Here is a 27,212-nt window from a genome sequence, read left to right as displayed (position 1 = left end):
TATATCAGGATGAACAACATTACCCTCACTGGCCGTTCGAACTGAACTTGAACACATGTAGCCAATTTTAGAGTTCAGAATTTGGCCTACTTTGTTGACGATACTACAGTAAATGCTGTGCTGAATGATGAATATTATATTTGTCTGAAAACCATTCATGACTTACGATCATCATTCCGCGACGAATCAGGACTGTATTGTTCCATACCGTATTAATAAGATAAGTTAGCACTAAATTCAATTGCTTCCATTACTTTGATAGCTATTTGTATATGGCTTGTTACTGAACATCATCTATCTAGACCCTATGTTCCATTATCCTAAACTCTTTGTATTTGTAAGGTTAAGGGAGTAGCAAGTGCAAAAACATTATGACAACCACTTATATTTCTTTCTTTTTATGTAAAAGCTACTTGCGACACAAATAGCCATTCTGATTTTGTACTGCAGTGCAAGGAAAAGTTTTCCAAGAAATTTCCGGTGGTGGTGGGATATTGCAGTCGGGAACGCTGCCACCCATTGAAGTGCCGTCCAAAACCAAAGTCCAAGCAGCTTGCTTCTGGCAGAACGTCATGGATCCTGTTTATGACACACACATGTCCCCAATCTGTGTGCTGACGAGATCACAAATATATGAATACACACATGGACAAGGCCTCCAGCTATATCGCTCAATCATTTCGGAGTCACACGGGAATTCGAGCGGTCTCATTTTTCGCATATTCCTGTGAAATTAATGGACGTCTCACTAACTTATTACAGTTTGTTTGAGCCCCTCAAGCAGGCATTTGTTCAACATCATCCCCGTACCTTGCAGGCTTTTCGGAAAGTTGCCAATGCGACATGGCGTAACTTTCTCCTTCCGATTGTACGCAGTAGTTTACTACAATATTAACTATGTTGCCGGGCGATTGTTCAGGCCGAGCGATCGGCACATCAAGCACAATCAGAGATGGAGAAAGAGGATTCACTAGCCTGTAAAGTACTTCAAAATTAACATTTTTTTAAATCGTGGGTAAACCTCTTTAGGCTGCTGGTGACTGTCAAGTGTCTACAACCATTTTTCGACAATATAAAAAGTTGGAACGATGCAGATATAAGTGCTTTTACATATTAAGAAATAGAAGGTTCTCACCTATGCTCAATGCTACTGGATGTAGTTACAGTAGTCATTTAACCGTAAATGTAAATCGTTCTACATTATTATACGTTAAAAATTGGGCAGTTACATAATCATGCAACCTTCAGCAGTAGCCGCTCCTGATCTTCATACTTTTTGTTTAATTAATTCAAACCTGCAGCAATACCGCTCGAAAATGATATCTGTTAAATATGGGCCTCCTGAGACACGGGATCCTGAATGTAGTAAAAATGTTTCATTGTTTATATATATATATATATATATATATATATATATATATATATATATATATATATATATATATATATATATATATATATATATAATAATGAAGATCCACTAAAGTTTCAGTTTTCTTGAGAAACATGTTACTATAAGGTGAAGGGCGGGGGTTAGGTTACTCTAGCAAACTTCAGGTTTTCTGAAGTAAGCCATAATTTTTATTTTTTTTCCCTTTACATTGCTTCTTTCATTGGATAATGGCATTTACATTGATATATATGTACTTTTTTTTTTACTTCTATAAAATGTAGGCTCAAATAATGCAAGTATTACGTAAACAACTACTAAATTTTACCAATAATAACCTACTGGTTGCTACAGCAACCACCTACTTTCATCAAACATTACAATTAAACTATTTACAATTCCGAATTCTAAGTATATGCGGTAATTCCTTACACATTTATTTTACCAAAAAGAAATTACAAATTTTGTTAATTGCATAACTTACAAATTATGAGTAAAAAAGTAACATACCTCGTCTTGCAGGCACGTTGATTTTAGTAGGACTGCTGGTTACTTGTCGATTGTGCTGCCACTTGTGGCGCAATAAGATACTTCCGCAATTTCCGTTACGTTCCTTTAATGTTGCTCGAACAACCATCAGGTTCACGATCGCTGAAAGTTGAGGCGATGCATAAAATTGTAAGAACCCGATGGTTGCTTGAGCAACCGAAAATTAGCCTCAGGTTCCAGGAGGCTAAGGAAAGCAGTATTTTTTTCTCTTACGAAAGACGTAAGCCTGGTACCGTAAATAGTAATTGATTTCGTATTATCAGTCAGGTAGAAACAAGCTTATTAAGTTATCCAACAATGTGATGTTATCAAATTGTCAGACAATATAACAGATTTTTATCCTGGTAATTGTGTAAAAGCTACGCAAGCTAATATACTTATTAACGAATCCCTATCTTATGAAATGGCAAAGATGTTTGTTGTTAAGAAAATAATGATAATGTTACTTTACTTACGGTCCATTGATGATATTTCATATTCAATTACTGCTTTAATATCTGTATCTCCATCTTGTGCCATGAAAGTAAAATTTTTCTGTAATTTGATAACATGGAGCATTAGAACAATTTTAAAATGCGAAACTTACTCTTTTAACATAGTACATCATATTACTTCCCAAAATTCAGAAACAATGTTTTTTTTTTTTTTCGATAAGTTAATTTCTTCGTCAAGACAATGAACAAAATAAAACCACTGCAATCAGTGGTGTGAGATTTAATCTCATTTGAATGAAAATCAGTGGCGGAGTTACAGGGGATCTTGGGTGGGCAGAGCTCCTTCCTGTTAAACTTAGCTCTACAGTCTTCTTCTTCTTCTTCTTCTTCTTCTTCTTATTATTATTATTATTATTATTATTATTATTATTATTATTATTATTATTATTATTATTATATCATTTAATTATCTTTATAGCACGGCCGAAACTATCACATAAGTTTGCGTTATTTTAGTTAGGTTACTACGCTGCATTTGCTTTTCCCTCTTAACTGTTAACATTTTCCTTAATTTACTCATGGGCGGAATTAGGAATTGTCTGCTGGGGGGACAGACCTTTTGGTCGGTTCTCGGACCTGTGGAATACTTCCTAGACGAGTGTGGAGTTTAACTAATTTTTTGTTAAAAAGTTGGGGGCAATGTCCATGCATGTACCGGAGGGGACCCAAAAGAAACCGGACTTTTACTTTTTTAAAATACAAACTCCATTAGGTACGATGCACTTCTCCAGTCTTCTTTCCTACTGTCTGGAGCATCTCTGAAACTCTTCAACTTTGATATCGTCCAGTTGCCTCCGCGAAGCTCTTTTTACAACCTCCACATCATAAAAACGTTTCTCTCTTTAGACTTCTTGGGCCTTATGCAGAGTCGTTCTGACATGTGATTAGTGCAGTACTAAAGCGTTTGACTAACATATGTATGTTCCCTGCAGTAGTTAGGCCTTAAGTATGACGCTAATCATACCTCAAAACGACTCTGCATAAGGCCTCTTTTTTCATTCTTGGGAACTCTCATCACCTGTAATGACCTTGGACAAAATGTTTGGCTCACTTTCAATCTGATTTTTCAAGTTCTGGCTTTTAATTCAGACGATTTTTTCTTTTGATGCAAATCCTCAGCCAAAATCCACTGTCCCGAACTCAAAATTACTCCGGTCTGTTCTGAAATTTCTTTGATCGTAAAACGACGATCCTCATTCATTTTTTGGCGGGCTTTTTCCAATGTCTTCGTTGTTTCGAGATGATGAAGGGCGCCCAGAACAAGCGTGACTTTCAGCACTCATTTCGTCACGTTTAAAGTACCCAAACCACTCGAAAACTTGTGTGCGCCTCATAGCATCCTTCTTGAAAGCTGTTGAAGGATTTGGTAAGCTTTCGCTGCCCATTTTTCAAGCAGAAAGGAAAATTTCAAACACACTCTTTGTTCCTTTAAATCTACCATAACGATTACGCAAGCGGCAACAGAAAAACTACACTACGGTCAAATGTTAACCTCTTATGCAGACACCGCGTGGGCAACTGAGTGAGTGTTCGTAGGTTTCCGTAAGGAAATTTCCCTCGACTGATACAAAAGTTTCCCTTTTTTATCAAATTTTTCCCTAGTTTCTTGAGTATCCAATACCTATGATAGAAGTTATGTGATAAAATTAATTTTGTTATATTAAAGGAAGTGACAATCACATTTGTTTTGTTCATTTGGTTTTTGCTTGTATTTTTTACTTTTTCCTTCACTTTTTTTTTTACAAAAAATACACACAAATATACCCAAGCAACAATGAGTGCAAATAATGCTACTTTGAACACACACACAAACTATTATTATTATTATTTATGAAGAACATAGAAACATTTAAGCACTTAGATTGGTCAATCAGTCAGAGCGAGAATTTTCCTGGACTCACGTTTTATCGAAAAATCCCTTTTTACCTTTTTGCTAAATTTATCTACGGAATTTCCCTGCTTAGGGAAATTTCCCTCTAACTACGAACACTGAATTGATTTGGAAAGATCTCTACTAGACCCATCTAGCGGGAGAACTCTCTACTACAACTAAGAACGGCCGCGCGCATTCAATCCCGTTTCTTTTGCGTCCCTCCTCGTATTTACGTAATGCATGTAGTTCTACGTTGTAACTAATATTAGAAGTAAAAATGAATAATGTTGGCAGATAAAAATATTCCCGATTGAGGGAACATTACAGACAGTGGCGTATTTAGGGGGAGCTTCCGGGCTTAAGCCCCACCCCCGAAATCTTACTTACCATAGTAAAGTATATGAAATATCTTGCAGAATTTTCACATTTTCAAGCAAAGCCCCCCCGAAACAAAATTATAAATACGCCACTGATTACAGATAATATAAAGTGCTGTAAAGTTAAATAAATAAATAAACTGTATTGTTATATCTAACACGCTTTTTTACATACAGTACATCGTCTAGCTTAATATTTATAATTTCTTTTAATAAATCTATTAGATCTATTCCTATTTTATAGAGGAAACTACAATTAATCACAAACACTGAAGTTTTTTATGGGTTAGAAAACATAGCGTAAAAATAATTGTAGTTAAACTAATGGTAGTCTATGATTGCCAATTTAATTTCAAGAACACTGAAATGATAGACGAAAATCAAACGGCCTTCAAAGCAATTGCAATTGTCGGGGAAAATACTATTACATTTCCCTGAAATCTAAATATCGCTTTCGCGAAGATTAAGCAAGAGCAGAAATTTCTGTTCTGCCTAAAGATAAGATCAAAAATATGCTACAAAGTGCTGGAGGGTCATTAGGGAGAATAGGTAGACATCATAATAGATCACGGTTAGTGTAAAAAAACTGAGAAAATCTCAATGAGGATGATGACCGGGTTTCGAACTCAGAATATACCACGTCTGCTCCATATATATATATATATATATATATATATATATATATATATATATATATATATATATATATATATATATATATATATATATATATATATATATATATATATATATATATATATATATATATATATATATACTCATTTTTCGACTTCAGTTTTTTTGAGTCTCATCCTCTAAAATAATTCCATATCAAGTCAAAGCAATCCACGAAAAAAATAGCTCAATTGAATAATGTTAAAACGTGTCTCAAGCGATCACACGATTTGATGAAAATTTCTTATTGACTTTTTTATTTTCTGCTCTTAGATATTTCGAATTTCCATATTTTCGTTTATACGAGGTGTATTCAAAAAGCATTCGAACCTTTGGTTTGGCAAAAATACATTTATTGATTTGTAAATCCAAAACACAGTCTCTTTGGTAATGCACACACTTGTCAAAGCGTTCCCCCATTGTTGGAAACACCTCTGGAACGCAGTTTTTGAAATGGAGAGCAACCGTACCGTCGCATTCCACATGTCTTCTCTTGACTCAAATCGGGTTCCTTTTTTTAATGGCATTTTCAGCTTGGGAAATAACCAAAAGTCACACGCAGCCACGTCGTGTAAGTAGGGAGCCTGACGACAAACAGGAATGTTGTGCTCGGCGATAAAAGCCTGAATTAAATTTCGCGATCACTCTCTTCATGCCCAATTTCTCATTCAAAATTGAATGTACTGATGCGATTGAATGATTTCCGCTTGGACATCGCCAATCTTTTGTCAACATTTGATGTAATATGACTGCTCAAGTTTTTCTGTCATTTTACAAAAAACTGAAATTCGATGACCGCTACTACACGGCTTCAATCGTTGGTGCGGGCCCCCCAAAAAAGCTCATAACTGCGCATGAGTATTCCCTTTACATTCACACTTTAGGAAGTCTCCCGCGATTCATTGGTTTACACGAGAGGAAATAAGGTTCGATACTTTTTGAACACACCTCGTATGTCATATAAATACTAGCATGTGTTTTATTTAAATGTAAAATTTGATTAACTCTTCTTGTTAATGTTTTTAATTTGTGTTTTTAGATACTTTAAGTCTCCACACTTTCGTTTATATGCCTTAAGAGTACTAACATCTATTTTTTATTTAAATATAAAATTTGACGAACTTTTCTGGCTTTTATACACTTAAGATTTCTATACTTTCGCTTTTATGTCATATGAGTACTAACAATTTTTATTTAAACAGAATTTGACCTAACTTTGTTAATATTTGTATTCTCTGCTTTCAGATACTTAAGAGGCCTAATTACTGCGAAACAAAAATACCACTAATTTAGCAGTGATTATGTGTTATCTTCAAATAGATAAAAGATAATCGAAATGTGGAACCATAGCGCGGTAGACAATATTACGTATTTTGCATGAGGTGCCGTTATCACGACTCACTTATCTGCTTTCGATTTCCAATCATTTAGAAAATCGGCATTTACTTTCGCGTTTGTAAATGGATGCAAACGCAAAGCTACTAGGTGACCAGGTCCGATTTGAGTCAAGAGAGGACATCATGCGAACGAGAGCTCTTGTTCCACTTTTCAATTATATTTTATCTGTATGCAGATATCACATAATTACTGCTAAATTAGGGGTATTTTAATTTCGCCGTGATGGGGGCCCTTAAGATTTTGAAACTTTTGTTTACATTTCATATAAATACAGTAGTTACATGAGTTTATTTAAATATAAATTTTGCTGAACTTTGTTAATATTTTTATTTTTTGCTCTTAGATACTTTGGATTTATATTTTTTTGTAGATGATATTTGTTGTCATACAGGTGGTTTCACTTTTGTTTGTGTGCTATATGAATACTTCCATATGTTTCATATATAAATAGCCTATAACATTTGGTTGTGGATTTCTTATTATTTTTACTTCAATTAGTTGAGATTTCTATCTTTCGTTTACATGTTGTAAGAAAATTTGCATGTCTTCCATTATATAAAGATAACAAAGAAGGTTCTGTTGCTTTTTGTGGAGGTCTGTGTTCAATTGGTCCTCACACCTTGAGTTGAGTGCGATTGGAGATAAGACGAAGGTCAGTTGTTGATGTGGGTGTACCCAACATACTACCTGGTTGTGACAGTTCAGTTACACCGTGACCTTGCGTAAGGACAGAGTGAACATGGGACCTCCACAGAGCGTCATAAGGGCGTGTATCATGTACAAGTTCAAACTGGGGTCAAACGCCACTGCAGCGGGCAGGATATATGCCAGGCCTTTGATGAGGGTGTTGTGACTACGAGGACAGTGCAGCGGCGGTTTAACAAGTTTGAGGACGGTGACGAAACACTCGATGATGCACCACGTGCCGGAAGACTAACACATGTACACAATAAAATCTTCGGGCAGCAATTGAGGCCAACAGTAGCCACACATGTGAGAAACTTTGACTACAATTCAGTGTGAATGGAGAAACCATTCGGCAGCACCTCAATCAACTTGGGAAGCATTAGAAGTTGGGTCGATGGATACTACATGATATCCAGAAGGATATGCGAGCAGACACCTATGTTTTTTTGCTGTCTCGTTTGAGGAAGGTGCCATTTCTGGACAGGGTGTTGACATGTGATGAGAAGTGGGTCCAGTACGAAGCTCCATAGCGCCGACATCATTTGTTAGCACCCCATGTACCGGTTTCAAAACAGCCGAAACCAGCACTGCACCAGAAGAAATTCTTCCTGTATGTTTGGTGGACTGCTCGCGGCATCACGCATCGGAAACTGCTACCAGCTGATTATAGCATCAACACAAGTGTGTACTGTCAGCAGTTAAACCATGTTCAAGAAAAATTGAAAACTCTGAAGCCAGCACTTCTGAATCGCAAAGGGGTTCTTCTGTTACAGAACAACGCTAAGCTCCACGTGGCTAGGATGACCCAGGGCACCTTTGAATGGGAAACACTATTCCATCCGCGATACTCTCCGGACATTGCACCATCCGATTACCACTTGTTCCATTCCTTGGATAATCACCTTAGAGGACGCCAGTTCAAATCGCTAGTAGAGGTGCAAAATGCACTTGATACCTTGTTCGCTTCACGGCCCACCAAGTTCAACCACGATGGAATCCATGGTCTTCTAGAACGTTGGCAGAAGGTCGTCGATGCTAATGGGGACCATTTTTGATCTTCCAGGTACGTCTTAGGTGAGATATTGATGTTCGAAGGTGGTGGGTGAAGAAACGACAGAACTTTCTTGGTTACCTTTATAAAATGTCTTAATGTACTTTTGTAGATATTTGTCGACATTCTCATTCTTTCCTACGTAAGTCATATGAATATTTACCTTTGTGTGTAGTCAGTGATCGAAGTGAGACGGTATGCGGTGGTATGCCATACCGTCTCTGGTTGTTTCAATAATGAGGACATACCGTCTCTGGTTCTTCTGGTTAAATACAATATTTAAATAGTCGGTATGCTGAGTCAAACTCTTAATAAAACATACCGCCTCTGTTTTTTTTTTCACTTCGAATACTGTGTGTAGTTATCTATTTTTAACTGTCATCATTAACCGTGTTATATTGATACATGGTAAGCAATAAGTACTTTTTAAATATACTAACTTCAGTTTCTTCGTCAAGGGTTAATGAAGGTGGTATTTGTTGCCAAACAGGCTTTCTGTCTGGTTCATCACCTACTTGGACAATCATAGCAATCGTGTCACTTCCTATTCCATCCTGAAAAGGGAAAAATATTTTTTTATTAATTTATAAACTATTTTAATTCCAAGGGTACAAATAAATTGAGCCAAAGACAACTATGAACTACTTTAGTTTTGGAGAATATGTACAGGATGCCCACAAAGTCCTGTTATCCTTGAAAATAAATAACATAACCACGAAACGTACGTAAATAACTACACGGAAAGAACTGTATGAAATGAACAACAATGCTTTCGAGAAGTTTTTTTGAGATAAGAAACATTAAATGTCCAAAGGACCAATCTGCTACCGTCATTCTCATGACATAGGATAATACGCCGCCAGATTCTGTGCGACATTTTGCAGAGCATTGCAGGTATAACTTGAGTAAATGCTTGCTTCACAGCTTCTGTTAGTTCGGCAGTGGTATTATCACCGGTGGTAAGGTCTGGGTTTCGTGGTGATCATGCAAGTGGCAAGTATTGTGGGTAGATCCGGACTAACACAACCAATCCAACGCCCAGGAAAGACTTCCGTCAGATATTCGCGTAGCATTTATAAAGAGGGAACGGGAAAACTGACAGTAGCATTTAGCAAGGGGTAACGAGAAAACTTACATTAGCATTTATCAAGGGTAACAGGACTTCGTGGCCACCCTGTATAATATCTTTTATACTCGTAAACGAATGTGATTTATAAAAGAAAAAATGTTAAGCTACCAGCAACGTACGTTATAGCAAGCTACATCACAGATAATGTTTTATTTACAAGTTTCTTAGTAAGAGAATGATCTACAAGCATGGCTATCTCATATTTCCGGAAATTTGTAAATTTCTAGAGGAGTGAGTTTTATTTTTAAAATTTATCACCGTGGCAACACAAAGAAAAAGTTATTACATTACAAAGAAGTGTAACACATTTTTAACGTATATTTGAGACAATAAAATCTACAACAGGCCAAAATGCCAAAAATGTTGCCTAACACAATAATCACAGGGCGCTTTCTTATTCCCTTCTTTTTGGTTCTCAGGGTAGTGTGATCACCAATGGACGTCATCCTTCATGCTTGACGGGTTAACATGGTCATTGCTGCCGAAAGCCCAGAAATCTAATTCCTAATCCTAATAATAAAGTCTGACCTAGGCTACAGTTCTCAATACTAGGCGCTGTAGTAATGCAAATTCAATATACCTAATATATATGCCCTGTGGCGTATTTAGGAGGTGGCTATCGGGCTCAAGCCGCCCGAAATAAATTTGTTATATGCAAAACTTCATTAAAATTTGTCGGCACCTAAAAGGAAATATATATAAGTGCTTATTCAGGTGTTGCTCATACCCCCCCCGAAACAAAACCCTAAATACGCCACTGGATATGCCTAATATTTTGCCCTTAAATTATTTAGGCACCAGACTCGTATTTCCAATCACCATGGTGCTCTAGTGCCCTGGCTATTTTAAGCCCTGTATATGTATAAAGTTATGTACTTTATTTTGCTTTAGATGTGAAATTTGTTCTCTGCCCTTCAAGGCTGCGTCGTCCTCGTGATCCACTCCCACTCTCCCCAACGAACTTTCTCGATCCGCTAGTGGCTTCTACGCCATATCTTGTCTATTTGGAAATGGCTGCTCTCTATATTCTGCACATGGGGAGTCAATCGGAAGTTTCCTTTTTAGTGTTGAGTTTGTCCTTGTTTTTCGAGACGCTAACGCGAGTGATGCTTGTTCGATTCCCGATGGGAGGACTTGCTCGGTATATAAACCCGAGTAGTTGTTCGTGCTGCACTTTAAACAGAAGACCTTGTCTCATATAACTTTGTTGTTGTAGAAAGATGTTTCAATTCAAACAAATCAAATTGAAAAAGAAATCTTGGTGTTGTATTTTTGATGTTCAGTACTATATTTTTACCTTAAATGAGAATAAGATCTATCCAAAGCATACACTTATTATCAGTGAGGTATTTAGAATTTAGTTTCGGGGGTTATTCATAACACGGGAAAGTAGGGGGCAATTGTCCACCTGAGATTGAGAATTAAATATATTTTCATTTATGCATACATTGAAGTTTTAGTGACAAGAATTGCAGACTGGTGAATCTTATGCACAAAAATTTAACAGTGAATCTAGCCTTTTATTCTATTCATAAAAGAAAAAGGAAGCATCCTCTTGGCCTATTTATTTTCCCGGGCTACTTATTCCCCTCTCTTGATTTTCTTTAATTCAAACATTTATCTTTCTTTATAACTAAACGATGTAAATATTCCTTTGCAATAATAGCTTAAGTCCCGTTATGTTGATATCCGTGCAAGTTGGTGTGGAACATCAGTTTCGCTTACCAGCTCCTCTTAGTTTTGGTGTTACTGATGACGGCCGATAGCAATGGTCGAAAGTATGATAGGAGAAACGAAAGAAAGCAAGAACTAAGAAAAAGTAACAGAAGAGTAGAATGGACAAAAGAATTAAAAAAAAAAAAAAACGCAGTTCTTACGTGGAATGAAATTTGACAAATACAGAATTATTTCTGGACAAAGAGCATAAGAAAATGAAAAGTCAATGAAATTCTTAGAAATGCTAAGAAGGATTATTGTTTTACGTGGAATGCGAAAAACTAACAAATTTATTTCGGTGGGGGGGGGGGAGAATTGAACCCGATATCTCCCTAAATACGCCACTCCTTATTATGAATAATATAAGTTAGAGTTTTGACAATATATTATTCCCTTCATCAGACAGATAAGATTTTGTGTTTACTTAACTTATTTGTAGTTTCAAACATAGAGGGTGTAGCATTCATATCTTTGTATCTTTACTTCTTTTTTAAAGAGAATATTTTCAGTGAAAAAGATTCACAAACTAATCGAAACATATAACAACTATTTAAATATTACACAATTATATTCTATAACTCTCAATCAGGTCCGGCCCTAGACAATTTGCCGCCCCATGCAATGGCATTATTTGCCGTCCCCTTTCTCCAGAAAGAACAATTCTTACAAACCACGATTTTAAGTATGCTACCCATCATGAACAACGAAGAGGAGGGAAAGTGCACTTGCACTCAGAAAGGCCCAAACACTACAAATACAATATCGTTGTGTCTGCTTTCTTCCCCTTGAAATAATAATCTATTATGTTAGTGAAAGATATAAAGGAAACACACTTGCAGAGGAAAGATGGAAATATTTTATATATATATATATATATATATATATATATATATATATATATATATATATATATATATATATATATATAATTCATAATATATATAATTCAACATCAAGCTTCAATCTCAATATATTAGTTTGCAATTCCAGTGTAACTAACTCTTTTATCTTTATTTCTTAATTTTCCTCGTTAAAAATTAAAAATTAAAAAAGTTTCCACCTTCAATGATAAGAAACTTGTTTGCGACAAAGACAAAACTACTTTTCATAGCAAACCTGTGATAATTAACTAAATGGAACAGGTATTCGCCACTGTTCGAGAATTGAGTTCTTGTATTTGACAACAATCAAGAAATTCATGTTGGAATTTGTTTGACCATTTGCTTCAGCACTGTGCATGTGACCTTAAACTAATGCGACCTAAATATGATTTATAATTGTAGTATTCAAATAGGTCAGCTTAGTAAATTTAACTACCATAATCATGAAGTGTGTTTCCAACAAGAAATATTTATTTTTAATGTAGTTATGACAAATTTTGCCACCCCCCAAATTTGCCGGCCCGTGCAAATGCACGTTTGTTCTCACTGCAATTAAATTGTTTACAATCTATATTAGTTAATTTTTTGTTTACTTACTGTGACACTTATCTGAAGTTGATAAATAACAAGCGTTTCGTAGTCCAGTTCATGGCCCTTCACGACTTCTAGAACACCTGAGCTGGTACCATGATACGGAGGAAGTATGAAATTTTCTGATACTGCGTCCTGCAATTGGATTTGAATAAACACCAATTAAGTATTTTCTACGCATATATTACAGATGCAATATTATTGCTTAGTTGCGTTAGAAAAAGTGATTTGATCTAAATACTAATGAGAAGTTTTAAAAATGCTGAAAACCCAATAAAAGATGTAAGACTGTTATAGTAAATATATATATATCACATTTTGATCATTGCTTAAAAAAAAAAAAAGATCAATATTTCAGAATTAAAATAAATATTTATACATTACTCAAAATAAAAGACTGCTATATGCTACCACACAAGAACGACTTTTTAAAAATCAAATAGCACCACAGTTACTTTTTTTCGTAACTAAAATGAATGGTCTTACTGTAATATGCTAAACGTATTTCAAATGTATTAAACGTATAATAAATAGGAATACCCAAAACTTTTCATATGGGTATGTGTGAAAGTAATTAAAGCTAATCTGCCCTTTTATTATAATATTTTTACCCATTTTACGAGTTTTCAGCATTTTAAAAGAAAAAAAAAGTTATTTCGGTTGAAAAATTACAGATAACATTTTAGAATATATGACAATTGAAGGGAAAAATAATTATATAGGGCGTGCACTGGTACATCCAATACTCCTGTGATTTTGTCCTCGTCAGAATTTTCTTTGCATTTTGGCCGCTTGGATTTAGTTCCCGCGCTCGTTACTACAGCCATTTTAAACATGAGTTCTGATCTGCATACAAAGGAATCAAGCTTTTCGGTGCCGCATTTTTCTAAAAAAAAAATTCCTCCTCGCATAGAATTCCCTGTCTCCAAAGATTAGACAGAACGGAAATTCCCACCTTGCCTAAAGATCATTTAAAATATTTTCTACAAAGTCCTGGAGGGCTTTAGGCAGAACGAGAATGAGTCTTTTGAATATTCCACCCCCTTAGTGAGGAATTTATTTCCGGGGGGCGTCCAAAAATTTTAGGGGGGGCTGGAGATATTAGAGGGGTGTAGATAAATCACGTTTAAATTTACATGTAAGTGGATATTCTAAACTTAGTAGTCGTATTGGGATATGTAACCTTCGTGTGAGGTATTATAGACAATAGATAGCCGACAAACACCATTGTAATCGTACCAGATGCTTCTTTTGAAGCTGTCACGTATTTTCATCTTTGTGTCAATTAAGGAAGTAACAAAGTGTCAATTTAATGTGACATATGGATGTTGCACAATACTTGAACCGTAGGAGGTGAGACAGACATGTGAAATGAGTTTTAGAAACATGAGAAACATCAAAGAAAAAGGATAGAATTTAAAATTGAAAAGCTTCTTGTAAGTGTCACGTAATTCCATCATTCTGTCAATTAAGGAAGTAAGAAAGTACGAGTTGAAAGTGAGATATGGGTGTTTGAAAATAGTGTAACAGCAGGACGTGAGAAAGTCATGTAACCTAAGAATGGCATAGGTAGGGAGAGAATTCTTTGATGTGTACTAAAGAAAGAAAGAAAGAAACATATATACAGGTGTGCTATATTTTTGGGTGGTCCAGTTTTTTGGACATTGCTTAATGAGGGGACTGTGATTTTTAATGCATGGAAAAGAAAGAAATAGGAGACACCTGCTTGTATGTGTGTGTTCCAGGTTTTTTTTTTTTTTTGGAGGTGAAGGGGGTGTACTGTACTCTGGACATGGGTTAATTGGGGGCACTGTAACATGCACCCTATGGAGAGGTACCGCTCATTATACTGAAGGAGAGAGAATGTAAGAAAGAGATAGTTACGTGTTACATTGCCCCATACTGAGATACATGGCACAAGATTGCATAGGGAAAGTGTAGTGTCCTTTTGACCAAAGGACCAGTTTAAATTAACGTGAGAATAGTTAAAATTACTACAATAGAAAGCGAAACTTTTTTTGTGTGTGGATGAGAAAACGTGATGTTGGTTGCGACACACGTGCATGTCTAAGTCTTTTTAGAAAAGAAAGAAAGAAAGAAAAAAGATCTTTTAAGTTGTTGGGATATAGAAAGTTATTTGAGAAAACGTATGTGACATTTATTGTTGACGGATGAGACTCCCTGTAATTTCGACTTGAACGTAGCTCTTTTTAGAAAAGAAAAAAAAAAGATTTTTCTGACTTGTCAGACAGAAAAATGTTCCATTTAGCATGCCCTGTTAGAATGAAAAAAGAAAGAAAGAAAGAAAAAAAAAGTCATTTTTCTGGAAAAGATTTTTGTTAACTTTAAAGAATAGCTTTGTACTTGTTTTTGTGAAAAAACGGAAATGTGTGTGTGTGTGTGTGTGTGTGAACGCTGGAACCACCCAGGTTAACGAATATATATAACGAAGTTTGAAATGAGAGCAGATTATATAGTGTGCTTTTGGCGTTGTGGAAACTTGGCTTGTGTATTTTTTCTGTGAGTGTGTTGTTTGGAGAATAATTTTGGAATTACCGGAAGGAAAAAAAGTAAGTTAAAATTTACCATTTATATAAATAAATATTGAACTTTGATTTTAAATGTATTTACATGCATTAAAATAACTTGTGTTGGCTTTTATTTATTGAACAAATGTGAGATAGAACCGTTGTTATGAGACTTATTTGTGAAGATTGAAATACGGAAACCAGAAATGTTGTGCATTTTGTGGATATTTAAAACACCAAGAAACCCAATAGTGAACGGATAGGTTACCTACCATAAGACAGCGAGAGAGAGAGAGAAATAATATGGGAAGCATGCATATACGCTGAATGCATGCTATGAAGCGAGGGCGGGAGGGGGTGTTTCTAGTTTGAAGGAAACAGGAATAGAGACGCGAAGACTGTTTTACGGAAAGAGTGTATGCGATAAAGAGAGAGAGAGAGAAAGAGAATGTTTGCAAGGTTGGATAATTGAGTTTGGTGCGTAAGAGGAGAGGAGAGGGTGGGAGGATTTTGGTGCTTGTACTTTGACGAAAAGACCAATAGTGTGCGTGAGAGAGAGAGAGAGAGAGAGAGCAAGCTTGGATAAATGCGTTGGGTGCGTAAGAGGAGAGGAGACGTGCGGGGGAAATTTTGTTTGTTGTTTGACTTGAAGAGTAAGAGCAATATAGACACGAGCAAAAAGATAGGGAGAGAGAGAGAGGTAGAGCGAAGCATGCATACGTGTGCTGCTGAGCGGAAGACAGGGGGAAGGCGCGGGGTTAACCTGCTTGAGGCCTTTTTTTTATTCCTAGTTGAATGCAATGGAATTTACGGTCTTTTAAAAGGAGGGGAAAAAGCGTGATGTTGAACACAGAAACTGCAAAAGTTTGTGTAAGCCAAGAGAAAAGAAATAGCAAATGAACGAAAATAAATAATTTATATGTTGATATCAGTGGCGTATATGCGTGCGGTTTATTGAAATTTTAACTGAATATGTAAACGGGTTTGAGTGACTATTTTTTTTCTTTTTAAATATGTAAAGTTAGATTATAATGTTATGATGTGTACTAAAAAACACATGTAAAGTATAGAATTGTTAAAATGATGATACTTACCTAGGATAAACTGTTTTGTTTGATGTTTGAAGCACATACGAAGCACTAATATATGGAGGGAAAAAAAGACGCGAAACGACAAAATGATTTCGTCGGTAAACGTATAAGGCATTCCCGGTTGTTTAAATAAGACGAGACCCATACGATGTGATGCTAACCGCACAAAAGCATGAATGGTACTGACACGTGTTTGTATATAGGTGGCGTTGATGCATAAAGACTAAGATTTTTTTCCGTATAATAACTTTAAATGGGCATAGCTCCTAAACGATTGATTGTACGATAAAATGGACTACAGAAATCGATTTGTCAGGTCGAAATTTATATAGAAAGACACCTTACATGATAAAATTAAACAATTTTTTGTGGGGGGCCAACAGTGGTGGGTGGACATGTAGGGTTCTAACATTACATTTTTTGCTTTTGACGGCCAACTATTGGTTGTAGAAACAAAAGAAAGGTATTTTCTTGAATGTTAGGACCTAACGAACACGACTATACAGATTAAAACAATGTAACTTGAAAATAATTTTAAATGTGCGTGGCTCCTAAACGGTTCATCGTAGGTGAAAATGGACACCAGAAATCGATTTATCAGGTCAAAATCTATATAGAAAGACACCCTACATGATACATTTGAACAATTTTTATTTTTTTTGAAATTTATATACAGTGTGTTTCAAAAGTATAGTTTTTTATTTTTTCGCTTTTTTGGCCAAACTATTGGTCGTAGAAAGAAAAGAAAGATATTTTCTTAATTGTTAGGACCCAAGGAACATGACTATACAGATTAGAACATTGTAACTTGAAAATAATTTTAAATGGTCATAAATCCTAAACGGTTCATCGTAGGTGAAAATGGACAACAGAAATCGATTTATCAGGTCAAAATCTATATAGAAAGACACCCTACATGATACATTTGAACAATTTTTATTTTTTTGAAATTTATATACAGTGTGTTTCAAAAGTACAGTTTTTTATTTTTTCGCTTTTTTGGCCAAACTATTGGTCGTAGAAAGAAAAGAAAGATATTTTCTTAATTGTTAGGACCTAAGGAACATGACTATATAGCTTAGAACATTGTAACTTGAAAATAATTTTAAATGGTCATAAATCCTAAACGGTTCATCGTAGGTGAAAATGGACAACAGAAATCGATTTATCAGGTCAAAATCTATATAGAAAGACACCCTACATGATACATTTGAACAATTTTTATTTTTTTTGAAATTTATATACAGTGTGTTTCAAAAGTATAGTTTTTTATTTTTTCGCTTTTTTGGCCAAACTATTGGTCGTAGAAAGAAAAGAAAGATATTTTCTTAATTGTTAGGACCTAAGGAACATGACTATATAGCTTAGAACATTGTAACTTGAAAATAATTTTAAATGGTCATAAATCCTAAACGGTTCATCGTAGGTGAAAATGGACAACAGAAATCGATTTATCAGGTCAAAATCTATATAGAAAGACACCATACATGATACATTTGAACAATTTATTTTTTTGAAATTTATATACACTGTGTTTCAAAAGTATAGTTTTTATTTTTTCGCTTTTTTGGCCAAACTATTGGTCGTAGAAAGAAAAGAAAGATATTTTCTTAATCGTTAGGACCTAAGGAACACGACTATACAGATTAGAACAATGTAACTTGAAAATAAAAATTTAATGAATTTGCATAAACAATATAGCGTCGATTTTTTTGAAACTTTGGAAATATGTTTATTAAAGGGTATATTTTTATATGAATAGGTAAAATGAATAATATTACTAAAATAAATACCTTTTTTGCGCGTTTTTTACCGCGACCGGTACGCGCCGCGCGTTTTTTACCGCGACCGGTACGCGCCGCGCGTTTTTTACCGCGACCGGTACGCGCCGCGCGGTATATGCGGCCGAAAAAAGGTTTTCGCGACGCGGGACGCGTAAAATATTGCCGCCCGGAAACTGCGCGGTGTATTGCCGGACAAACAACACTCGGTAACTTGCTATGGCACATGTACACACACGCACAGTTTTATACACACTAATGTGAATGTTATGATACAGGTGGCGTTCTTTCAAGAAACAAATATGGCGGATGGATTTTAATGTGCATTAATTTAGTATACATTATTTTTAAAAACAGTAATAATTAAAAATTTAAACAAGTTAACACGAACTTAACCGAACTTTTCCGAACATTGCCGAACAAACAAAAATGTTTGTACAATTTTATACATATTGGTTAATGTACAATACGAATAGTTCCGAACTTAACCGAAGTTTCCCGAACATTGCCGAACATAATCCTAAGAGTTTATTTACAATTTGTGTACATGTTTATACATGTATTGCACATACGGTTCCAAACATAAACATAAAAATGTATTATGATTTACCGTACACGTTTAGTATACGTATACTATGCATGAATTATAATTTAATTACCGTTAAAAATAATAATTATAATATTAACGTAGAGTATAACACTATTACCTGTATAGGCTACAACACAGTTTGTAGTCTCGTACCCAAACGCATTTTCGTTTTGTAGTCTCGTACCCAAAAGCATTTGGTTTTGTAGTCTCGTACACAGGTGCTTTAACATATTTTAAATTTAGTAACAGTAATATTACACAATATGATGTAATTTGTACCTTATGTTACTGGGTTTAAAAAATTCCTTTGTTAGTAGTGCTAGGAATTTCTTTTGTTTGCTTTGCTGCAGGTGTTTAAACAGGTTTAAACTGGTTTTATTGTTTTTTTTTTGTTAGGCATTGTGTATATATACCCCCGCTGCAAAGGAAATATTATCATATGTATGCTGGTAACCGTACCTTCAACACAATATTTACTTAGTTAGTGAATAAATTCATAGAAACATATAATAAAAGAAATATTAAAATATTATATTTACAAAAGAGTAGTAATATTAACTGTATTGTTGCAGTTGTTGAAATTCAAAACAAGATAAGAAGAAAAAACAAAAGAAGAAGAAGAAAGGAAGTAAGGAAGAAATCCTGATTTTATCTCAAGTTTAGAATACACAACAGATTTACATACAAGATCATCGTAAGTATATTTACATACTATACATATTTGAATGATTATGTTTTTTATACTTTGATTAAATATTTGTATATAAAGTATTATTTTTAAAAATTGTAATGTGATAAATATTTACAATAATATTTTATTTAAAACAAACGAAATTTGTTTTACCATTGTGCAAAACATGTTTTTAATACGATTACATTGTATTTTAAGAACAAACTTGTTGCAGAATTTTAAAAATGTTTACACTGCATTTTAAGAACGAACTTTTTGCTGAATTTTAAAATGATCACACTCCATTTTAACATTGAAGTTCTTGCAGAATTTTAATGATGATCACACTCTATTTTAACAATGAAGTTCTTGCAGAATTTTAATGATGATCAACAGAAAAAATAAGTAGAGCTGCTTAGAAGCAAACTAAATAATATTGTTAACTGAATAACACTATATTTTTATATATTGATGTATTTATTTTAATGTATACTAATTTTTGTTTTTATATTTTACAGATGGAATTTCTCGGTGCATCATACGTAAACGAGTTTAACGAAATTGACGAAATTTACCTGGCTGGTGTCATAGAAGGCCTGAACACGAAGGAGCGCGTGTTGGAGACCTGGTGGCGTATTATGGATAAGCAACGTCAAGGATTTTGTGGCAGTGAAAGGTATGATACCTTGTTATCAGCTCTTTTTAATTTTTATCATGATAATCAAGCACTTATATTGCAATATGCAATGTCTAGTGCAGACATTGTTGAGTTATTTGCACACGGATTTTTCCGTGAGCAAATCATGTACCAGTGGGCATATGATAAATTCATTCATTTTAATTATTTTAATTGCTCACAAGGTGATAGGATGAATGCAGCAGAGGTAGCCGAATTTTGTAATTATGGATCGCGTTTTATTTCGCTTCATAATAATGTGTCGCCATCTGTTGAAAATTCCGTAACCTCGGTCCACCAAGAAAGTCAACCCTTGGAAAACATACTTCAAGAAGAAGATTTTAATTTAATTGATGAAATTATTAATGAACAAATACAAAATGAAGCAGCAGATGGTACACAATCAAATCAAAATTCCGCAGTTTTAGTAAATTCCGATGAGTTTGGAACATCTGATTATGTGGAGGCTTTATTAAACGAGTTATGTGAAAACGGACAAAATCCTGTGGATGTTGTAAATAATGAAGTACAGGTATCAAGTGTACAATGTTCACGGGATACTCGTGGTTACGGAATGGGTTCTCCACGGCCAAGTACATCCGGTTACGTTCCTCCAAGTGAACGTAGCGGACATACAGATGTTCAAAATACAGGGGAAGGTAATTTCGAAGTAGTACATGAAAGCAGAAAAAGTTTCACTAAGTTTAACTTGGTGGGACATGAAATTGCGGTAAGGCCAATGGGAAATGAAGAAATTAGAAATCCTGCGGCCTATATTGAAAACCTAATGAACTTCGCATTGGATAATGTATTGAACAATGCGAGACCTAATGATTTTGTTGGAATGTACATTGATTCCTCCAATAGTAAGGATAAGAAAGCAGTGTATGTTCCATGGAGACGCCGCAAAGATATTTCTGCTAAGTCCGTTTTAGCTTCCATTACTAGAGTGTTAAATAGTAATGAAGACTTCCTTTTAGGTAATCATGTCCTCTTTCGATTTCATATAGTAAATTCCATGTTTGGTGCTGGAAGAACACGAGATAATAATTCCACACTAAACAAATATTTGCCGTTAAATGAATTTTTAGTACAACATTTGGTTGAGCTTCCGGGAACCGATAATGACAAACTTTGCTTACCTAAAAGTATTGCTTGGGGTATAGCAAAGCATACCGAAACACGTGGAAATTTGACTCATTTAACAGATCCAACTCGAGATACATTAAAAGGTAGAGCTATTAAGCTTTGTACTGAGGCAGGTGTTAGCGTTAAAGATGGTTGCGATTTGAATGACGTAGAATTGTTTCAGAAACATTTAACTCCAAACTATCAAATTATTATTTATGAAAAAGTACCCGAAAGCAAACGTGAATTTAGAGTACGTTATCCGGAAACAGAAGTACAAAGACCAGAGTTACAAGATGCAAAACCCATTTATATTTATTACAATGAAAGGGGAAGTATTGGACATTTTCGTCCTATTCGTACTATAACGTCATTTTTAAGAAAAGAAAAGTACTGCTTGCATTGTTTAAAGGGTTTTAATGGTTTGAATCGTTTTCATAAGTGTGAGTTAATGTGTTCATCTTGCGAACATATGCATAAACTTGATGTTACGATGTATAAAATGAAATGCAATGCATGCAATAGATATTTTACTAGGGGTGAATGTTTCGACAATCACTTAAAAGGTAATAAAATTGGCAAGAATGTGTGTGAATATGTGAAAGTTTGCATCAACTGTAATGCACTCTATGATTTAAGAAGACGTAAATCTGATCATACATGTGGTGAATACTTTTGCAGTACGTGTCGTGAACATGTACAGGAAGGTCACTCATGTTATGTGAAGAAAGTAAAACCTACTCATATTAAGAGGTTTCTTTATATTGTCTTTGACGTAGAAACCATGCTCAAACCGGAAAATGAGCGTGGGGAGCGGGAACACGTTGTTTGCTTGGTATGCGTTAGACATGTATGTCATAAATGTATGAATAACGGCATTGATGAAGCCTGCAGTACATGCGGTGATGAAAACGGTAACCGCTCGTTTTCTTTTAAAACCATTGATGAATTTATTACACATATTTTATTAGATAGACCCCTATTTAGTAAAGTATGTGTCATAAGTCATAATGGTAGCCGATTTGATAACATTTTCTGTTTGAGATCTCTCATTGAGTCCCAGCATATCATTCCAAAAACTTTAATTCAGGGTCAAAAGATTTTTAGTATTTCTATTCATAATAAAATCATTTTTAGAGATAGTTATTTGTTTCTTGGTGTAAAATTATCAAAATTACCTAAAACGTTAGGCCTTTCAGAAAATTTAAAGAAGGGAGATTTCCCATACTTGTTTAACACAGTAGAGAACCAAAATTATGTAGGACCATATCCCGGAATAGAGTACTATGATCCTGAATCGCGAACTGGTGAAGAAAGAAAGCGGTTGGAGGGATGGCACCAAGAACGGGTGCAATTGGGAGAGCAATTTAATTTGCAAAAGGAAATGCTGGAGTATTGTGAAAATGATGTGAGAATTCTCACAGAAGCTGTTATTAAATTTAGTAATATTATAGAAGAGAAAACGGGTGGATTACAATGTTTTCTAGTATCGTCTACGATTGCAAGTTTAGCCATGCAAACATATCGTACATCATATCTTCCAGAAGAAAGTATTTCTGTTATACCACCTTTGGGGTACCATTATAAAACAAAAACCAGTGAAAAATCAATGAAATGGCTAAAGTATATGGAACACCAATTGGGTATAGAAATCCAGCATGCTGGACGAAACGGAGAACAATCTTTTGGAAGGTATAATGTTGACGGATACAATGCAGAGCTTAATGCCGTGTTCGAATTTATGGGATGTTACTGGCATGCCTGTAAAACGTGTTTTCCAAATAACCGTAATGCCATAATAGACAATGCACATGGTCCGTACAACACATTTGAAAAAAGGTACGAACATACGGAAATCCGTCGAAAATATTTCACAGAAATTCTGAAAATGAATTTGTATGAAATATGGGAGTGCTCTTGGGATAATAAAGTACGCACAGATGTAGATTTACAAAAGTTCCTTAAAGAACATTGTGATACTACTGCCGACTTTCTTATTCCTAAGAGTTGCTACAACGGAGGCCGTACTGAAGTATTTCGTTCTTATGTGAATTGTGCGGACGATGAATCCATTCTTTATTATGATATTACATCGTTATACCCCTACGTCATGGCAAGGAAACCTCTTCCGGTGGGGGCACCTAAGATGCATAAGGGGCCGGTTTTCCCAGATGTGGGAAAAATTCATGGGATTGTAAAATGTACTGTATTGGCTCCTAAACAACTCTTTTTTCCCATCTTGCCGTATGTAGCACAAAGCCGATTAATATTTGGACTTTGTAGGCTATGTATGGAAGGAGAAACTATTGATAATTGCACACATAGTGATACTGAACGCGCATTAACTGGAACTTTTTGTACACCAGAGCTTCACCGTGCTCTTGAAAACGGATATAAAATCGTCAAAATTTATGAAATATGGGAATTCGAACTCATGGGTTCTGAAGATCGGAATTCACCTAGTTTATTCCGGGACTATGTGAATACGTTTCTTCAGATGAAGCAGGAAGCTTCAGGCTATCCTGCTTGGTGTAAAACTGAAGAAGACAAAAATAAGTATATTGACGATTACTATGCTCACGAAGGCATAAAATTAAATAAAGATAATATTAGGACGAACCCTGGACTTAGACAATGCGCGAAGTTGTACCTCAATTCCTTATACGGAAAATGGGGACAGCGCACAGATATGACACAGTGTGTAATTATTGATAGTGGGGCAGAGTTCCATAGGTACCTTGCTACACCGAGATATGAGGTTCATAGTGTTATTCCAGTTGGTGATGAACATCTTATTCTAACATATAAAGACTTGGAAACCGAAAATGTACCTCTGCAATTTTCCAATGTTGTCCTTGCCGGTTTTATTACTTCATGGGCCAGGCTACAATTATATGATTTACTTGTGACTGTAGGACCTAAAGACGTAATTTATTGTGACACAGACAGTATTATGTTTACGTGTAAAAAAGATAGGGAACCTCCGTTAAAGCTTGGAAGCTATTTGGGTGATCTCACTAATGAAATTGAAGAAGGGTGGGAGTTTGTAACATTTATAGGATTAGGGCCAAAAAATTATAGTATGCGGCTTAAAAATGCCGCAGGGGAATTTCGGAATATTTTCAAAATTCGGGGAATTACACTAAATGATAGGACCTCTCAAAGAATAAACTTTGAGAGTTTCTATGGATTAGTGACAGGAAATATTAATTGTACAATTATAGAAAATCCAAATAGTATTGTGCGGAAACAGGGCTTCACTATCTTTTCACGTAAAGAGACAAAAACACACCAAGAGGTAAACAAAAAACGTAAACGTATTGACGATACACAAAGTGACGAACCAATACCAAAGACAAAAAGTTTACCTCATGGATATGTACAATAATAATTTTAGCTTGGCTTATAAGTGATTGTTTTTATTTATTTATTTATTTATTTATTTATTAACATTAGAGTATCACTATTTTATTTATTTATTTATTCCATCGTTTGCTGTGCAAACTTATAAATTGTAAACCAAAGTATACATTTCATTCTAGTCATTCATTTATTCTAGTCATTCATTCATATTCTAGTCATTTCAAGCTTTAATATTTATTGTTTAACTTATTTTTTAATTTATTTTTAATTTATGTTGTTAATTGTGTGAGTGAGTGTATATAAAGTAAAGTATCTATTGTATGCATTCAGTTTAATACAAGATGTTAAAGTTTCAACATCCATCAACCATTTTAATTGCTGGTCCTTCACGTGCCGGTAAAACATGTTTTGTAAATCGATTATTAAATGAACGTGATCATATGTTTACTATGAAATTTAATGAAATTGTTTGGTGTTATGGTGCAGTCATACCAAATTTAGATGCAAGTTCAGAAATTCGATTTATAGAAGGAATTCCAGATATGAATAATTTTGAAATACAAGAAAATTCATTATTAATATTAGATGACTTAATGTCTGAAACCAATGGTGATGTTGCAAACTTATTTACAAAATATGCACATCATAAAAAATTAACAGTAATATTTATTGTTCAAAATTTATTTCCAAAAGGAAAACATGCTCGTGATATAAGTTTAAATGCACATTATATTATAGTATTTAAAAATCCTCGTGATAAATTACAAATACAATATTTAGCAAGACAAATTATGCCACGATATAGTAAACAAGTTGTGAATGTGTTCGAAGATGTAACACGTGAACCTCACACTTATTTGTTATTTGACTTGACTCAAAAAACAAATGATGCATTACGATTACGTACAAATATTTTTCCTAATGAAACACTGCATGTATATGCAAATGTAAAAGACAGTAATTCAGTCGTTTACGTTTAGTTTAGTTCAAGATGTTGAAGGTGAAACAACACTTTGATACTCTCCGTGCTTTGTGCAAATGCAAAAGCGCAAAGCGAAAACAAATTATACAACATGCATCTGGTGATTTAATACGTACTATTTCACAAGTTGCTAAAAACACAATAAAAGGAAACATTCCGTTGAATTCGCGTCAGAAGCAACGTTTACGTAGACATAAAAAGATCTTGCGTGCTTTATCTGCACAGCGTACAGCACTTAATAAGAAAAAGAAAATTTTATTGCAGAAAGGTGGGGCATTTTTACCATTAATCTTAGGACCATTACTTGGTGCAGTAGCAAGTAGTTTGTTTGGAAGATAAGTATGTCGGAATTTCGTAAAATGATATTAGTGCCTGAAAATGCAATGCAACAAATGCATGCAAATATAAAATCAATAGATTCACATCAATCGCGTTTAGACGAAGAAATGAATAGTATTTTACAACGTCGTAATCTTAGTATTGAAGAAAAATGGAAATTGTATCAGCAAGCATTACAACAATATTTAAATTATACTTCATCAGTTTCACAAAATCCAATTACATTACCTATTATTGAAAAAGATGTTCCTCAAACATCATCATCATCATTATCTCAAGAAGAAGAAAAAAATAATTCTATTTTACCCTTTGTATCAGACATTTTACAATCAGTACCAAAAACACAACGAAGGAAAACAGATCTATTATTAAAACAGTTAACAAGTTCTGATAAAATTCATTGGGATCAATCAGGAACAGTACGTATTCAAGGAAAAATAATACCAGGTTCTAATATTATTGATTTAATAAATGATGTTGTTCGTACACGAAAATATTCAAGAAATCCTATAGGCATTCACGAGTTTAAAAATTTATTGGATGATCTTAATGTACCACGTGAATTTATTTCTACTCCTATAGTGAAATCACATAGCAAAGTTAAAAAATCACAAAGTCCAACACTAGTAACAAATATTTTTAAAAATTGGAAAGAATATAAAATGTAAATAAAAAATGGGAAAATTGTCAAAATTATATTATGATTATACAAATCCTGCTTCTTTATCAAGTATTAAAACATTACAAACAAAAACAAAATTATCAAAAAAGAAAATTAAAAATTGGTTAGCATCTCAAGATGCATATACATTACATGCACCAGCACGTAAAGTATTTGAACGTAAACAATATTATGTTAGTGCACCAAATGAAACATTACAAATGGATTTAGCAGATATGCAAAATATTGCAAAGTATAACAAAAATTATAAGTATATATTATGTTGTATCGATATTTTTTCACGGTATGCGTATTGTGTTCCCTTAAAAACAAAAACAGGTCCTGAAATGGCAAAAGCAATCAAAAAAATTTTAAAAAATTTTAAACTACCTGTGTTTAATGTACAAACGGATTTAGGTACAGAATTTTATAATCGGCATGTAAAACGTTTATTTAAAGAATACGAAATTAATCATTATAGTGTACATTCAGAAATTAAATGTGCATTAGCTGAACGCTTTATAAGAACATTAAAAGAAAAATTGTATCGTTATTTTACGGCTAAAAATACATACCGTTATATAGATGTGTTA

General features: G+C 34.4%; 1 protein-coding gene across 1 annotated transcript in view; it reads right to left on the bottom strand.

Moving 5' to 3' along the window:
- LOC145661881 (cadherin-AgCad1-like) overlaps positions 1 to 27,212 on the bottom strand; it is a 233,881-nt gene that overhangs the window by 199,598 nt on the left and 7,071 nt on the right. Inside the window, exons 2-4 of the mRNA XM_081727223.1 lie at positions 12,818 to 12,946; positions 8,935 to 9,048; positions 2,395 to 2,473 (exon numbers count right to left, since the gene is read on the bottom strand). Of these exons, the coding sequence (XP_081583349.1) occupies positions 2,395 to 2,473; positions 8,935 to 9,048; positions 12,818 to 12,946 (322 nt within the window). The remainder of the gene's footprint in view (positions 1 to 2,394; positions 2,474 to 8,934; positions 9,049 to 12,817; positions 12,947 to 27,212) is intronic.

The sequence above is a fragment of the Thermobia domestica genome, chromosome 10 (assembly GCF_964235325.1).
Source record: "Thermobia domestica chromosome 10, izTheDome1.hap1.1, whole genome shotgun sequence".
Classification (NCBI taxonomy): domain Eukaryota; kingdom Metazoa; phylum Arthropoda; class Insecta; order Zygentoma; family Lepismatidae; genus Thermobia; species Thermobia domestica.
Note: the sequence above shows the minus strand (reverse complement) of the source record. Positions and strands in the feature narration are given on the sequence as shown.